This window comes from Pleurodeles waltl, chromosome 2_1 (genome assembly GCF_031143425.1).
Source record: "Pleurodeles waltl isolate 20211129_DDA chromosome 2_1, aPleWal1.hap1.20221129, whole genome shotgun sequence".
NCBI lineage: Eukaryota > Metazoa > Chordata > Amphibia > Caudata > Salamandridae > Pleurodeles > Pleurodeles waltl.
Window position 1 is genome coordinate 654,631,148 of NC_090438.1, and position 18,155 is coordinate 654,649,302.

Consider the following 18,155-nt stretch of genomic DNA (forward strand, 5'->3'; position numbering starts at 1 on the left):
GAGACCTTCCCTGGCATCAGGGCCCTTGGTACCAGAGGTACCAGTTACAAGGGACTTACCTGGATGCCAGGGTGTGCCAATTGTGGAATCAAAAGTACAGGTTAGGGAAAGAACACTGGTGCTGGGGCCTGGTTAGCAGGCCTCAGCACACTTTCAATTCAAAACATAGCATCAGCAAAGGCAAAAAGTCAGGGGGTAACCATGCCAAGGAGTCATTTCCTTACAATAATGATATCTCGTGAAATTTCATGGCATAAAACTAAACGCGTCCTAAAGTCGTAACCGACAGTCAGCTTTTTACACCTAAATGGAGTGATTTTGCAACCGTGAACAAGATCAATGAAAGATTTCCGTTATACTTTGCATATTTAGATGTCCTTATCAAGGGGCATGGGCAGCAACGCCTTCTCTTTTCTCATGCCAATAAAAAGAGAGTTAGTTGGGATTATGGGTAGAATTGTGTCAAAACAATCTCGTTAATATGGCAATATTCTTAAATATTATTTAATAATTTTAGATGACTGTGACTTAGATGGACGTTTTTTTGTTACGTTTTTTACGTGAAGAGGCTATTTGATTTGTTAGGTGAGTGTGGCATAAGAATGACTTCTAAAGTTATACGTATAAGAGAGAGTGCAACCTTTTTAGTGCTAGCAATGTAGAGTTAATTACATTAATTTATTACCTTTTGGATTTTGAATCATGCAATAAAGAATTGAGATATACCTAAGTAATGAAAATTGAAACAAGTCTGCCTGAGGGTGGATAAATTACTCAACAGGACAAATATGATGAACATTATTCAACAGGAGAAATGTTGATAAAATGAGAAGATGGCCTTAATGACGCCAAGTATGGTGGTTTGGGAGGTAATGAGGTTTGAAAGCACATACCACATACAATACATTGACATAATGACTATACAGTGGGAATATGGTTATAAAGAACAAACATTATTGTATAGACTTAGACAGTCAGGTGTTGCAAAGTGGAGTTTGATATTTTTCTCTGACTTAAAAAAAAAAGTAATTGCTGTTTTTGTATGCATTTTATGTTCAACAGCCCTGAAAGAGTGACTGCTGTTGCAAAACACGTTGGCTGTTTGATTGTTGATTGTCGATCATTGTTTTTCTGATAATTAAAATCAAGTTTTATGGACATTCATGAATAAGAAGATTTCTCAATTAATAAAGAAAATAAAAATCACTATTATGATTTACTTTAACTGGCTTATGCGTGATGGGATTTTATTCCCCAAAAACATGCAATTGATGTGATATTTTTCATACCCAAATAACTCCCACTCAGTGGACTCGGATTTTATCAGTTGCAATAAATAGTCCGCCAACTACTCTGTCAATCATATTGAGGGCCAAAGTGTACTACACAACAAAGTGTAGGCCCATGCTACATATTTGTCGAAATATGGTGTAATATTTACTATATATAGTATCATTACCCCAGGGTGCGGTATTTACCTCATGAGGTAAATACATCATTTTCTGAGTTACTAACAGGGAAATGAGGCATGCCATTCAGAATAAATTTTTATACTGCATCCTACATGTTTTTTTCTGTTCCGTTTTTTCAATAAGAAACTTGTGACCTGCAGGAATTTTATCAGAGGAAAACTAAAAGGTGTGATAATTACCACACAACACATAATTCTCATCCCTGTAAAAATTGCTGTTTGCACATGGATAGGTATTTAGCCCACACCTCGTCATTGGGGTCTTTTAAGTCCTGATTAAGTGTATAGTGCGTTTGATTGCTTCCGTTCAGAAAAAATGCCCAGGGGTTTAGATATTATTTGGTGTGATAACTAGCACCTATTCTGCATTTCGCCCTTCAAATTGCAACAGGTTGTCTAACTGATGCTAAAAATATCGTGTGGACAGAATATCATGTCAAAAATATTGAGGACCTAAATATTGAGAAGGTAAGTGCAAGTTGATAAGTATAGATTTAATATTCTTAACTCCACATCTACATATATATATATATATATATATATATATATGTTATTGTTACTTGAAAGAACTCTATAACTCTATAACCTCTGAATTTCTATAGTTTTGTACAAGTAAATTCAGAACTTAACTTAACATCCCTGTAACCTTTGTTTTATTCAGTGAATTACTATGTTTTTTAATGTAGAGTAATTTTAATTACTATACATTAATCTAATCTGTGGCCAGGCCCTGCAGACAAGCTCTTATATCCATCCGACCCCAAACCACTCATGGCCTTTGGCATATGCAGCAGGGGTTGTCCACAGGGCCTGTCTCTGTCAGTGGATCTGTAAGTGGGTGTGTGAGTGTCTAAGTGAGTCTGAAAGTGGGTGTGTGAGGCCATGAGTGGGTGCATGAGTGTCTGAGTGGTTGTGAGAGTGGGCACATGAGTCTCCGACTGCATGTTTGAGTGAATGAATTAGTGTATAAATGAGTATGTGAAAGTTTTGTTTAAATTTTTTTTGCACATTCTCGAATATTCTTGAATATCTTTGAATATTTTTCAATATTCTCAGATGTTTGAGGAAATTCTCAAATATTTGCAAATATCACGCGTAGTGAAAAAAATGCATTTAAAACCCATGATTTGACCCTCAAACACTCATATGTCACATCCCTGGGTTCAGGATACTGCCACCCTGACCTTTCATGTAACATTTAATTTTTTTTTCAGCCCCAGGGACCATGTCCCATTACTCAAAATGGCGGCCAGAACATTCTGGTCAGAAGTCAATCACAGCATTTCTGCTGTCACGTGCATTCACAAATTCGCCACATTAATTGCAAAAATGTTGCAACAGATCCGCTGCCCTACATATACATTTGTTTTTTTCCCTTTATTATTACAAAAGCTTCTGAACGGATTTACACCAAATAAGCAAAAGCACAATCTGTGTCCTGAAAGCTAGCTTCCTGCCAAATTTGGTGTAATTCCGTCCAGTGGTTTGGGCTATAGTTGTGTTCAAAGGTCATACAGGAATTAAGATGGAAAAACACATGTTTTTTTACACCCACTTTTTCTGGACCCCCGCTTGATAGATCACCCCAAAACTTTCCATATGCAACAAGAATCACCACACCACATGGAAACATGGTCCTAACTATACCTGCCTACTGGTGACCGCCAGTAGTTAATGTACATAAATGAAAAGCATTTCTTGACTTGCCAAGCTGGGACTGAGAAAAAGAAGAGGTAAAAAAAGTGTGTTTTCCATGTCAATTCCCGTCGGAACTTTGAACATAAATACAGCCCAAACTGCTGGATAGAATTACACAAAGCTATATTTTGCTCTGCAGATTATGCTTTGTGTTATTTGGTGTAAATTCATTCACTAATTGTTGAGAAATTAAAGGAAATACAAGTTTGTAAATCTAGGGACGTGGATCATTCGCAGTGAATTCGCAAATGCTCATGCCAATACGACCGCCATGATTGCCCGGATGCAATCTGAGCAGAGAGTTGCAGCTGCCATTTTAATTGATTCAAACTGTTTCTGAGGCTCAAATAAAATGGCAGAAAGTTGCATAAGGGTAAGGTTGGATGCAACCTGACCCCATGTCTGTAGTATAGGGGTCTTTGGGGATGTCAATGGATAGAATATGTCAAAAGGTTCCCCCCCCCCAAGTGTGATATTCGTGGAGTCATTGCAACCATCAACACAGCCCCCGTGTAACGTTGCAATGAATTCACAAATTACACCAACATTTTATTTTAAACTCACAGACTCATTTAGACACTAATTCATTCACTCAAAGATGCACCCAGAGAGTCATGCATTAACTTACACCCCAACTCAAACCCTCACACACCCATTCACAGACCCACTCAGAAACTCACACACCTACACACAGACCCATTCATCCACTCAAAAACCCACTCAAAGAGTCATACATTCACTCACAGACCTACTCAGACACTCATGCACCCACTCACAGACCCACCCAGACACTCACACACCCATTCACAGACCCACTCAGACACTCATGCACGCGGTTGGTTAGTTGTGGCAGGTTGGATGCAAGGGCTAGCCATAGGCCAGGCCATGGGCCAATCCCTACCACGCACAGTCAAAGGGCGTGCATGGAGGTGGTTGCATTAAATTGTAGTAATTAAAATTGTTTACATAAAAAAAACAGAAATTCACTGAAAAAACTAAAGGTTATCAGGATGTTATAGTTAGGAAATAGAATTTTAAAAAACCCATAGAAATTCAATTAAGAAACCAAAGGTTACAGGGACATTATTGTTAGGATCTGAATTTACATGCACAAATCCATAGAAATTCAGCAGTTACAGTTAGAGTTATCTCAAGAAACTATAATGTGTGCCCTAAGGTAATTATAACTCACGCCCTCGCCAGGCACTGCTAATTACCCCACATATAACATCACTCATGACATCTTTGAGAACATCATTTATAATATCACTGTAACATTTTCAGTGAAATTATTGATGAGAAAACCGTGCATATCAAGGGAATGAGTTATAGTTACCATAGGGCATGAATTAGAGTTACTTGAGCTAACTATATCTATCACTACTGAAGTTCTATGGTTTTGTGCGAGTACATTTAAATCGTAACCATGAGTCCCTGTAACCTTTGTTTTCTTAAGTGAATATAGATAGATAGATAGATAGATAGATAGATGGATAGATAGATAGATAGATAGATAGTCATGGTACATATATGTAAAGTTAAGTATAGTAAAACTTTCCTTACCCATAGAAACATACCTTCATGATATTTTAGTGTTTGGTATCCTTGACAAAACATTTTGTCCACTCAACATTTCTGACTCGATATTCTGTCCAAACACCTTGGTGTATTTCAGCAGATTTGATCTGCTGATATGTATCTAGGCAAAACTGTGGGGGTAAACGTTTTATGCCACCAATCAACTTTCCTATACCCACTTAGTTCATAATTAAGACCTAAATGTTTTACAAATATATTGATTTTTTTTTTAGATCCACGGTACGGTAGAGATGGATTCATTTCATTGAATTTACCCATGCAATTGAGCTATTTATTTTATTCTGAACATTGGCAGTCACAACAGAATGGTCTCTGACGAGATAGAGGTGTTCTTGCCCAACTCAACATAATTGCTTTCAATGTCCCCTTGGATGGACACAATCCTTTATGACACTTGCATGAACACTATCCAAAATAATGTCTAAAATATATAGCTCACTTATGTTATCAATCTTTACTGATACAGACACGTTCACATTTGTTACATACATTTAATATGTTTTTCTTATTTTCAAAACTTACCCCACTGCTTTCCTATAACCACTCAATTCTAAAACAGCTATATACAAAATGGATACAAAAAGTAGAAGTATCATTTTTGGCAATGAAGAGATTCGTAAAAATATCGCCAGACTCAAAGTCCCCACCACACAGGCAAGGAAAGCATATTGTGCTGTATCGCACGGCAGTTCGTTCATTGTTTCATTTACTCCATTAGGAGCAAGGATGACAATGGAATTGCTGGAATTTGAACTCCACATCCAAGGCATGCACCCAACCTAAAATACAAAACAAAAGAAATGCATTTAGAAAATGTCTGAATTTTATGGGCAGCACTTGTGAAAATTTACCACAGCTGAGATAAACAAGAAGTTACAGAATGTCCTAGCTGCAAACAATACTACCAAGTAGTCCACCTATTTTAATGAGTACAAAAAAGTCAATTTTACCATCCCAACAGATTACATTGTAGCCAAAGGTGGTCAAATAGATGTTGCACCTCACCCAAATCAAAAGTGTTTTTCTAGGTAGTGCTTTTTGAAGGTTTGCAATTCTTGTCAATGGGATGCTGTCAAGCAATAACAAGCCATGATCATATCTTTCTATCAGAAGAAGTTTCTGAAAGACCAAGAGTTGAGGGGAGACTCCACAGAAAGCCTTTACCATAGTCCCTTACTCCCAGAATCCAGGGACTTCCAGTCATAAGGTTTAATTTCTTCTATATTGATGCCTCACAATAGCTGTAGCTTTCATGCTAGTTAGTTGATGTGATGAGCAGTATGAGATCCTGAGTTGTTCATTGGCTGGGGTGTGAGCCCTGGTCAAGTAACAACCACATTCCCTTAAGAGATGAACCTTATAAAGTCACTAAATTAATATGTGCTTAACCCTGAGTATATTGGCACTAAAAGGCAGTTAGGCTTAACCTAGAGGGCAATTATGAAGCATTTATACAGCACACAAACAGTAATAAGGTGAAAACACAATACAAGAAAAATCCCAAACATATTTAGGAAAACTGAGTGAATTTTAATAAATTATTTGCCACCAAATAACCTAAATCAAATCAGTAGAACCAGATTAAAAAAAAAAGTTTAGTAAAAACTAGTGCCTTAAAGATCAAAGAGTTATCTGCATAAATATAGTATCCTAGGCAGGGTCAAAGTAGAAAAATATGGTTGATTGTGATGGAGTGCAATTCGGATACAAGAATTGGATTGAGCCAGTCATTGCTTCCCTTCAGACTTAGAAGAAATTTTGAGAAAAAGTAAAAATCAGTGGGACAAGGCTGCAGTCGGTGTCTGAGGAGTGAGCGTAATTGTTAGTGATCCCTGGTTTAAAGCAGAAGTGAAGATTTCTACCTTCTGAGTTAATCTCTTTTTTGAAAGATGAAAATCTCCAGTAGGGCAAGGCAGAAGGCTGTAGCCAAAGACAGTTCCATGAAGCCGGATACCCCTTCAGTGACAGACCACTGAAAAGGTTTTGCTACTGTGGAGAATAATGAAGAAGGAAAAGTTGCAAGTTCAATCTGAATAGCAATACACCTCGGGCAGATAGACAAGCAGCTTAGTCCCAATTTCCTTCTGGTCTCAAGGCTGTTTGTGGCAGAGAGTCCTCAGTTTTGGGATATGGCCATTCGGCCATCTTTGGCACCACAATCAAGGGTCCAGGACTGGTGGGACACCACCTGGGAATTTAGAAGTCACTGAGGGTGGGGCCAGGTGTAGGTTCAAGATTGTGAGAGCCCTTTGTATACCTGTGGCTTTGAACAGGAGATCAGCAAACTAGCCCTTGCAGTCACTTTGATAGTCCTAGAGTCAGATGAATATGCAGGGCTCATCAGCAGAATTGGTCTCTCAGAGCTTAAGGCACGATCCACACAGATAAGCAGTCCTTGCAGGTACAGCAAAGCAGACTTGCAGAGTGCACAGCTGGTCACAGCAGCATGCAGTCCTCTGAGAGTCCTTCCACAGGTCTAGCTGTAGAGCCAGTGTCTGAGGTCCTATATTTATACCATTGTGTCCTCCTTCTGTAAAGTGGAGAAGCTTCTAGACAGTGACATTGCAGTACACAGAATATCCTGACTCTGCTGCCTTGGCTCCAAGCTGGCTACAGTGAGAGTGTGGAGGGACTAGGGGCCAGATGTAGCAAAATAACATTTTGCGACTTGCAAATAGCGAGTCATTGCGACTCGCTGTTTGCAAGTCGCAAAATGTTATGCAGAACGGTGTCTCAGACAGCGTCTGCAAGTCGGTATGGGGTCGCAATGACCCACCTCATGAATATTCATGAGGTGGGTCGCGAATTGCGGCCCCATACCGACTATGGGCACTTGCAAACATGGAGGCCTGCTGTAGTCAGCAGACCTCCGTGTTCGTGACTGCTTTAAATAAAGCAGTTTTTTTTTTTTAAGTGTAGCCCGTTTTCCTTAAAGGAAAACGAGCTGCACTTAAAAAGAAAACCGAAACCTTTAGTTTCGGTATTTTTTCAGGGCAGGGAGTGGTCCCTTGGACCACTCCCTGCCCTGAAAAAATGTTTTTGGGTCCAGTCACAAACTGGAAGGGGTCCCATGGGGACCCCTTCCAATTTGCGAGTGGGTTACCATCCACTTGAAGTGGATGGTAACTGCGACACCATTTGCGACCGCATATGCGGTCGCAAATGGTATTGCATACCACTAGGAATCGCAAATAGGAAGGGAACACCCCTTCCTATTTGCGATTCTGAAATGCATTTTGCGAGTCGGTCGGACTCGCAGAATGCATTTCTGCATAGGAAAATGTGATTTGCAACTCGCAAACGGCAGTTTTTGCCGTTTGCGAGTTGCAATTCCTTTCCTACATCTGGCCCTAGGTCATTTGTGCAAAGGTAGAGCACTCCTTATTCAGTTGCAAGTGGTGCTGTGTTTAGCTCTGCCCAATCCTGCCAGCAGATGTCCCATTCGGGCAGACCTAATCCCTCTATTTTTTTGACTGTCTGAGAGGAATTCACAACTGTCAGTTACACCCAGTCACATGACCCAAGGCAGGATACAGGCACAAAAGGGCTAAGAGCAGAAAAATGCAAACTTTCTAAAAGTGGCATTATGAAAATTGTACTTAAAAAAAACAACTTTGCCACTAAATAGGGGTTCTCATTACAATTCAAAAGACACCAAACATGACAAGGACGTTTAAGGGAGTTTTATTGCCAAGTCAACATGGAAGTTAAAAACTGTATTGAGGCTGCAGTGGCAGGTCCGAAGAATATTTTAATGTGCTAATTAAGTGGGCTTCATGATGAATACTGTAGACACACTGGTAGCATTTAATTTACATGTACTGGGTATATGATATATCACTCTACAAAGGCCTAATATCGGAATTAAACATGCCTATTAGTTATAAGCCAATTCAAATTAAATATGGCAATTGTTTTTAAGCCAATTTACCCATTGTTAAAAGGAGTGAGCACAAGCACTTCAGCTCTGGCTAATTTTGGTAAAGTGCACAGAGCCCCAAGGCCAACAAAAATAAGTTCTGTAAAATGGAGGAGGAGAGGCAAAACATTTGGGGAAGGCCACCCTAAGTCTGACAGATCTCACAGGCAGGATGCATTTTTAGTAAACCATAATACTGGTCCTCAAGAAGGGCCATAGAATGTCTGTTAGCACAGGAGTGATATAGTTTATACTTTTGGTATCTGTGATTTAGAATGCAGCAGCAGGAATTATTACCTTTAAAAGAACAAGTATTGTTTATGGGAGCCCAGTTAGTAGTCAGTTCTGTTGATAATTTAAGGTACTGGGCTTAGGTCTAGTTTGAGGATGATTGGTTTCAATTTTTACACCATCCTTTGTTGTTATTGAGCACCATTGGGTAGGTTTCTGGTGTGGTCATCAAGATTGCGTTTATTGTCCGGGATGAATCCTAAATAGTTTTTTATAAAAGTAGGTGGTTTATTTGTTAAAGAGTGACGGTGTTGAGAACAATTTGTGTTAGGAGAAAACTTAACAGCAAATAACTGGAATTCAGGTATGCAGTACTATGGGCTGAGTTGGTGTTGTGAAAGCCAGGGACTGATTTTCTATAGTGTTAAACGTGGTATTTTCGGCATAGTCTCCATTGTCTTTTTGCCTCTGCTTCCTATGTTTTGACTGTGTGCTGGACTTAGTTTGTTCTGTTTTTTTTATACTCTGGGCACTTTACCACTGCTGACCAGTCCTAAAGTGCAAGTGCTCTCTGTGTAAACTGTATGTGTAATTGGCTTTTCCATGACAGGCATATTTGATTTACCACTAAGTCCCTATTAACCCCTTCTGTGCCGCAGACGTAGTGGTTACGTCCTGCGGCACAGTGCTGCTGTGCCGAGGACGTAACCACTACGTCCTCGGCACACAGCCCAGAGGGAGCGCTCTCGCTCCCTCTGTGTGCTTCCCCCCACCCCCCCAAAGTCAGGGATGGAAGGGGAAGCCCTTCCCCTTCCACCCCCGACCCCCCCACCCCCCCATAATGACGTCAGCACGCGATCGCGCGCTGACTTCTGTATGGGGATTTCGCCGCATAGGAAGCCATTTGCTTCCTGTGCGGCGAACGGAGAAGAGGTGAGTTCCTCTTCCCGGTGGGTGGGGGGTTTGGGCTAAAGAGGCACCGGGGGAAAGGAAAGGCTTTTCCTTTCCCCCGGTGTCTCTTTGAGCATTCCTGCTGCCCGATCGCATTGCGATCGGGCAGCAGGAATGCCCACTAGACACCAGGGATTTGTTTTTTTTATTTTTCTTCACTGTTTCTTGTTTGCGGGGAGCGGCCCCTTGGGCAAGGGTCGCTCCCCTTGTGGGGGCAATTAGTTACGGCCATTTCTGCCCCCCTTGGGGGCAGATTGGCCTACTTTTTAGGCGGATCTGCCCCCAAGGGGGGCAGAAACCACTGGATCACCAGGGATTTATATTTTCTGTGCATTTATGTTGGGGGGGGTGCCCCCTTGGGCAAGGGGCGCCCCCCCCATGGGGGCAGAGAACTGTTGGCCTTTTCTGCCCCCCTTGGGGGCAGATCGGCCTATTTTTTTTAGGTCCATCTGCCCCCAAGGGGGGCAGAAGCCACTTAGGCACCAGGGATTGTGTGTGTAGTGAATGGGGGGCGCCCCCTTGGGCAAGGGTCGCTCCCCTGTGGGGGGCATGTCCTTTAGGGCCATTTCTGCCCCCCTTGAGGGCAGATTGGCTACTTTTTAGCCAGATCTGCCCCCAAGGGGGGCAGAAAACACTAGATCACCAGGGTTTTTTATTTTTATGTGTATTTATGTGGGGATTGTGTGTGTAGTGGATGGGGGGGCGCCCCCTTGGGCAAGGGTCGCTCCCCTTTGGGGGGCATGTCTTTTAGGGCCATTTCTGCCCCCCTTGAGGGCAGATCAGCCTATTATTTTTAGGCTGATCTGCCCCCAAGGGGGGCAGAAACCACTAGAACGCCAGGGATGTTTTTTTATGTGTTTATTTTTGTGGGGTGGCGTCCCCTTGGGCACGGGGCGCCCCCCCAAGGGGGGCATTGACCTGTTGGCCATTTCTGCCCCCCCCTGGGGGCAGATGGGCCTATTTTTCTAGACCCACCTGCCCCCAAGGGGGGCAGAAGCCACATAGACACCAGGGATAGTGTGTGTGTGTGTGTGTGTGTTAGTGGATGGGGGGGGGCTTGGGCAAGGGTCGCCCCCCACTTTGGGGGCACATGTACCCAGGCCATTTCTGCACCCCTTGGAGACAGATCAGCCTATTATTTTTAGGCTGATCTGCCCCCAAGGGGGGCAGAAACCACTAGAACGCCAGGGATTTTTTTTTATGTGTTTATTTTTGTGCGGGGGCGTCCCCTTGGGCACGGGGCGCCCTCCCAAGGGGGGCATTGACCTGTTGGCCATTTCTGCCCCCCCTGGGGGCAGATGGGCCTATTTTTCTAGACCCACATGCCCCCAAGGGGGGCAGAAGCCACGTAGACACCAGGGATAGTGTGTGTGTGTGTGTGTGTTAGTGGATGGGGGGGGGCTTGGGCAAGGGTCGCCCCCCACTTTGGGGGCACATGTACCCAGGCCATTTCTGCACCCCTTGGAGACAGATCAGCCTATTATTTTTAGGCTGATCTGCCCCCAAGGGGGGCAGAAACCACTAGAACGCCAGGGATTTTTTTTTATGTGTTTATTTTTGTGGGGGGCGTCCCCTTGGGCACGGGGTGCCCCCCCAAGGGGGGCATTGACCTGTTGGCCATTTCTGCCCCCCCTGGGGGCAGATGGGCCTATTTTTCTAGACCCACCTGCCCCCAAGGGGGGCAGAAGCCACGTAGACACCAGGGATAGTGTGTGTGTGTGTGTGTGTTAGTGGATGGGGGGGGGCTTGGGCAAGGGTCGCCCCCCACTTTGGGGGCACATGTACCCAGGCCATTTCTGCACCCCTTGGAGACAGATCAGCCTATTATTTTTAGGCTAATCTGCCCCCAAGGGGGGCAGAAACCACTAGAACGCCAGGGATTTTTTTTGTATTTGTTTATTTTTGTGGGGGGGCGTCCCCTTGGTCACGGGCGCCCCCCCAAGGGGGGCATTGACCTGTTGGCCATTTCTACACCCCCTGGGGGCAGATGGGCCTATTTTCTTAGGCCCACCTGCCCCCAAGGGGGCAGAAGCCACTTAGGCACCAGGGATAGTGTTGTGTGTGTTTTTTTTGGTTTTTTTTGTTTGAGGGCTGTCCCCTTTGGCAAGGGTCGCTCTCCATGGGGACACAGTACTAAAGGTATTTTTTGGCTTCCTTGGGGCAGACAGGCCTATTTTTTTAGTAGGCCCATCTGCCCCTATGGCAGAATCCACTTAGGCACCAATTTCTAAAATGTTTGATGGTGGGGTGTTTGTCAACTGAAGAAGTCTTTGCATTTGTGATAAAAAATGTTTTCCTCCTTTTTGTTCTAGTTCAAAGCTTTTGCTTTATTTGCTGTGGCTCCTTGCGGTTTTGGCGGTGGTTGACCTGCAGTTTGCACAGTTGCATGTTTTAGGTAAGTAAAAACAATTTACTCCAAGGGAGTATTGTTGCCATGCATGAATGACATGTTTGTAGGAGGTGTACTAAATGCAGGATTGTGTGTGAAATTGTCCTTAGGTTTGTGCACAATGATATTTGTTTAGTCTTATTTCTAATTTGCCTTTCTTTCTTTCTTTTTAGTGGGATATCATTGGTGATTGCTGTGTAGTTGCTGGTGAATCAAGCTTTTTCAGGCAAGTGAGCGGTATAGTTTTTGAGTTTGTAACTCTTACTAACAAAGCTACACTTTGTTACTTGTCTTACACAGTGCTGGTTGTTGGTGGTGAATTTGTCCAGTTAATTTTAGCAGGAGAGATCATGGCTAGCCGCAGGATGACCGCTCAGCAGGTGGTTGGTATGCTTTTTGAGTCACAGTCTGATCATGACTATGAGACGGACTCTGCATCTGAGGCAGAGGAGGAAGTCAGAGATTCTGGCAGTGATTTTTCTGTTGGAGGGGAATCTTCTGATGATGAAGCCACACTCAGTGCAGATGAAGGTTCTGTTTTAGAGGAGGACATTGATGTGCCAATAGTGCAGCAACCTGGGGCTGAAAGGTTTCCCGTTAGAAGACCTGATGTCTGGGTTGCCCCAAACATGGAGCAGCCAGAGTTGCCTGCCTTTACTGGTCTCCCGGGGTGTAACGCCAATACAGAGAACTTTATGCCTATCAATTTCTTTGAGTTATTCATGGATGATGTGTTTTTGGAAGAGATTGTTGAGCAGACTAATTTGTATGCAGAGCAGCATTTGAGGGACAACGCTGCTAGACTTAGGCCACACTCTAGAGCTGCCCAGTGGATTCCCACAAATTTGGAGGAGATAAAAAAGTTTTTGGGTTTGACTTTTTTGATGGGGTTGATAAGGAAGCCGTCACTGGCTTCTTATTGGTCTACTAGTCCCTTGATGGCAACAGCTATATTTCCAGCTACCATGAGTCGTAATCGGTATTTGCTTCTTCTTGGGATGCTGCATTTTGTTGACAATGCATTAGCCTTGCCACGAGATCACCCAGATTCTGACCGTCTTTTTAAGATTAGGCCTGTCCTTGATCATTTTGTAGATCGGTTTTCGGAGGTCTATGTTCCAGGCAAAGAGTTAAGTGTGGACGAGTCTTTGGTCCTCTTCAAGGGTCGTTTGGTTTTTAGGCAGTACATTCCTAGCAAAAGGGCACGATATGGAATTAAATTGTATATGATGTCTGAAAGTAGGACAGGATATGTGTATAGTTTCCGTGTGTACACTGGTAGGGATTCCAATATTGACCCCCCTGGTTGTCCTCCCACTTTTGGAGTTACTGAGAAAATTGTGTGGGATCTTGGTAGACGACTGTTCAACAAAGGTCACCATTTGTATGTAGATAACTTCTACACTGGTGTGCAGTTGTTCAAGGAATTGTTTAGAGTGGACACAGTTGCTTGTGGCACAATCCGTTCTAACCGGAAAGGCTATCCAAGGGAGCTTGTCTGTAAAAAACTTGAGAGGGGACAGTGCTGTGCCTTGCGGAACGAGGAGCTGCTAGCTTTGAAATTTTCAGACAAGAGGGATGTCTACATGCTAAGTACCATCCATGATGAGAGTACTTCCCCTGTGACTGTTTGGGGCCAGGTTGCTGAAGTGCGCAAACCTGTGTGCATTTTAGATTATAATAAGTACATGGGAGGTGTAGATAGAGTTGACCAGAGGTTGGAACCTTATACTGCTATTCGTAAGTCTTATGTTTGGTATAAGAAGTTAGCACTTCACCTCTTCCACTTAGCAACCTTCAATGCTTTTATTGTGTTTAGGGATAGGTCTCCAGACTCAAAGATGACATTTGTGAAATTTCAGGAGTCAGTGATAGAGAGCCTTATTGTGGTGGAACAGGCCAGAGTTCCTAGAGAAGCAGTGGTGGAGGATGTGGCTAGATTGAAAGATCGCCACTTTGCTGAGCACATTCCTCCCACACCCAAAAAAGACTTTCCAGCTAAGAAATGTAGAGTGTGTTTTCGAAGAGGTATCCGGAGGGAGTCTCGAATGTACTGCCCAGATTGTCCTTCAAAGCCTGGGCTGTGTGTCGGTGCTTGTTTTAAGAATTACCACACCCAGAAGAATTTCTGGGAACAACCATGAGTGTAAACTCATGTCTGTTTTGTATTTTCATGTGTTTAGTTTCATGGTTAGCATTTCTATCATGTTCTTAGTTAGAGCTTTTGTGTTTGTTGTTTTGTAATTCTTTCTACTTAGTTAGGGGTTCCTCTGTTTAAAAAAAAAAAAAAAATATGATGCCATTGTGTGTGGAGTGGGGCTTGGCTGAGACTGTACATATTGACTTGATTTTGGCTACTGCAACACACTGCCAGCCAAACACCAGTCCACACACTCCCATCAGCTGGTGTGATTGTTGTATCAGGCATGTGGGCGTATGTAAGTGATGGGCCCTTGAGTGGCGCTGTCTGTCGATGTGAGTGTTGTAATGTGCTGGGCCCGTGGCTGGCGGTGTGAATGGCCTTGTGTGTGTCATGTATGAAAGTTGTGTGAATGGACTGTAAAGCGGTTGGTGCCTTGTCGCGGCTTTACAGCTCACGAGCTGTGAGTCATTGGTTCAGTTTTTTGCCTTTCAGTTACTAACAGTGCTTTTCATTTTTGTGAAAGCTCTTGTTAGTAAAATTTGATCCACTGAACCATCACTCACCCTCGTGCCAAATCCAACCAGTATGTGTGGTAAAAATGACAAAACCTGCTCCGCTGTAATCAGGCGTCGCAGCACACCTATGACACGCTAGGTGCCTCAGGTGGGACCCCGATGATGAAGCATGCCACCAACTTGGTTGGTGGGTGAGGGGTCTTTTTCACATAACCTAAGTGTGTTTCTTTTCAAAATTTTAGTGTTTGGCACATCACGGACGTATGTGGGCACATCAAAACGATATATTACAAAACTACCTGTGTTTGGGGGGGGAGAGGGCACCTATGTTTTTGGTCCTGTGTGCGGCCTTCATCTAGGGAAACCTACCAAACCCAGACATCTTTTAAAACTAGACACCCCAAGGAGTCCAGGGAGGTGTGGCTTGCGTGGATCCCCCAACATTTTCTTACCCAGACTCCTCTGCAAACCTCAAAATGTGCTTAAAAAAAGCATATTTTCCTGACTTTTCTTCGTACGATCACCACTCCAGCACAAAATTCCTACTCCCCAGTGTTCCCCTCAGTCTCCCAAATAAAATGACACCTCACGTATGTGGGTCCCCAAAGCAGAGTCAGTCTAAAGATGTATAAAAGAATATGTCCTTATAAACTCGCAGTGCTATCCCCTGTATCTCTACAAGTTTTGGGCCTTATTCTGTTGGAGGCACCTGGCCCACCCACACAAGTGAGGTATCATTTTTATCGGGAGACTTGGGGGAACGCTGGGTGGAAGGAAATTTGGGGCTCCACTCAGATTCCAGAACTTTCTGTCACCGAAATGTGTGAAAAATGCGTTTTTTTAGCCAAAATTTGAGGTTTGGAAAGGATTCTGGGTAACAGAACCTGGTCCGAGCCACACAAATCACCCCATCTTGGATTCCCCTAGGTCTCTAGTTTTCAGAAATGCACAGGTTTGGTAGGTTTCCCTAGGTGGCGGCTGAGCTAGAGGCCAAAATCTACAGGTAGGCACTTTGCTAAAAACAGGTCTATTTTCTGTGATGTGTCCACGTTGCGCTTTGGGGCGTTTCCTGTCGCGGGCGCTAGGCCTACCCACACAAGCGAGGTATCATTTTTATCGGGAGACGTGGGGGAACGCTGGGTGGAAGGAAATTTGTTGCTCCTCTCAGATTCCAGAACTTTCTGCCACAGAAATGTGAGGAACATGTGTTTTTTTAGCCAAATTTTGAGCTTTGCAAAGGATTCTGGGTAACAGAAACTGGTCCGAGCCCCGCCAGTCACCCCTCCTTGGATTCCCCTAGGTCTCTAGTTTTCAGAAATGTACAGGTTTGGTAGGTTTCCCTAGGTGCCGGCTGAGCTAGAGGCCAAAATCTACAGGTAGTCACTTCACAAAAAACACCTCTGTTTTCTTCCAAAATTTTGGTGGTGTCCACGTTGTGCTTTGGGGCGTTTCCTGTCGCGGGCGCTAGGCCTACCCACGCAAGTGAGGTATCATTTTTATCGGGAGACTTGGGGGAACGCTGGGTGGAAGGACATTTGTGGCTCCCCCCAGATTCCAGTACTTTCTGCCACAGAAATGTGAGGAACATGTGTTTTTTTTAGCCAATTTTTGAGCTTTGCAAAGGATTCTGGGTAACAGAACCTGGTCCGAGCCCCGCCAGTCACCCCTCCTTGGATTCCCCTAGGTCTCTAGTTTTCAGAAATGTACAGGTTTGGTAGGTTTCCCTAGGTGCCGGCTGAGCTAGAGGCCAAAATCTACAGGTAGTCACTTCGCAAAAAACACCTCTGTTTTCTTCCAAAATTTTGGTGGTGTCCACGTTGCGCTTTGGGGCGTTTCCTGTTGCGGGCGCTAGGCCTACCCACGCAAGTGAGGTATCATTTTGATCGGGAGACTTGGGGGAACGCTGGGTGGAAGGAAATTTGTGGCTCCTCCCAGATTCCAGAACTTTCTGCCACAGAAATGTGAGGAACTTGTTTTTTTTTAGCCAATTTTTGAGCTTTGCAAAGGATTCTGGGTAACAGAACCTGGTCCGAGCCCCGCCAGTCACCCCTCCTTGGATTCCCCTAGGTCTCTAGTTTTCAGAAATGTACAGGTTTCATAGGTTTCCCTAGGTGCCGGCTGAGCTAGAGGCAAAAATCTACAGGTAGTCACTTCGCAAAAAACACCTCTGTTTTCTTCCAAAATGTTGGTGGTGTCCACGTTGCGCTTTGGGGCGTTTCCTGACGCGGGCGCTAGGCCTACCCACGCAAGTGAGGTATCATTTTTATTGGGAGACTTGGGGGAACGCTGGGTGGAAGGAAATTTGTGGCTCCTCCCAGATTCCAGAACTTTCTGCCACAGAAATGTGAGGAACATGTGTTTTTTTTAGCCAATTTTTGAGCTTTGCAAAGGATTCTGGGTAACAGAACCTGGTCCGAGCCCCGCCAGTCACCCCTCCTTGGATTCCCCTAGGTCTCTAGTTTTCAGAAATGTACAGGTTTGGTAGGTTTCCCTAGGTGCCGGCTGAGTTAGAGGCCAAAATCTACAGGTAGTCACTTCGCAAAAAACACCTCTGTTTTCTTCCAAAGTTTTGGTGGTGTCCACGTTGCGCTTTGGGGCGTTTCCTGTCGCGGGCGCTAGGCCTACCCACGCAAGTGAGGTATCATTTTTATCGGGAGACTTGGGGGAACGCTAGGTGCAAGGAAATTTGTTGCTCCTCCCAGATTCCAGCACTTTCTGCCACAGAAATGTGAGGAACATGTGTTTTTTTTAGCCAATTTTTGAGCTTTACAAAGGATTCTGGGTAACAGAACCTGGTCCGAGCCCCGCCAGTCACCCCTCCTTGGATTCCCCTAGGTCTCTAGTTTTCAGAAATGTACAGGTTTGGTAGGTTTCCCTAGGTGCCGGCTGAGCTAGAGGCCAAAATCTACAGGTAGTCACTTCGCAAAAAACACCTCTGTTTTCTTCCAAAATTTTGGTGGTGTCCACGTTGCGCTTTGGGGCGTTTCCTGACGCGGGCGCTAGGCCTACCCACGCAAGTGAGGTATCATTTTTATCGGGAGACTTGGGGGAACGCTGGGTGCAAGGAAATTTGTGGCTCCTCCCAGATTCCAGCACTTTCTGCCACAGAAATGTGAGGAACATGTGTTTCTTTTAGCCAATTTTTGAGCTTTACAAAGGATTCTGGGTAACAGAACCTGGTCCGAGCCCTGCCAGTCACCCCTCCTTGGATTCCCCTAGGTCTCTAGTTTTCAGAAATG

General features: G+C 44.1%; 1 protein-coding gene across 1 annotated transcript in view; it reads right to left on the reverse strand.

Annotated features, from left to right (window-relative positions):
• Positions 1 to 18,155, reverse strand: part of ADCY1 (adenylate cyclase 1) — a 1,375,168-nt gene that overhangs the window by 149,431 nt on the left and 1,207,582 nt on the right. Inside the window, exon 13 of the mRNA XM_069216207.1 lies at positions 5,291 to 5,547. Within this exon, the coding sequence (XP_069072308.1) occupies positions 5,291 to 5,547 (257 nt within the window). The remainder of the gene's footprint in view (positions 1 to 5,290; positions 5,548 to 18,155) is intronic.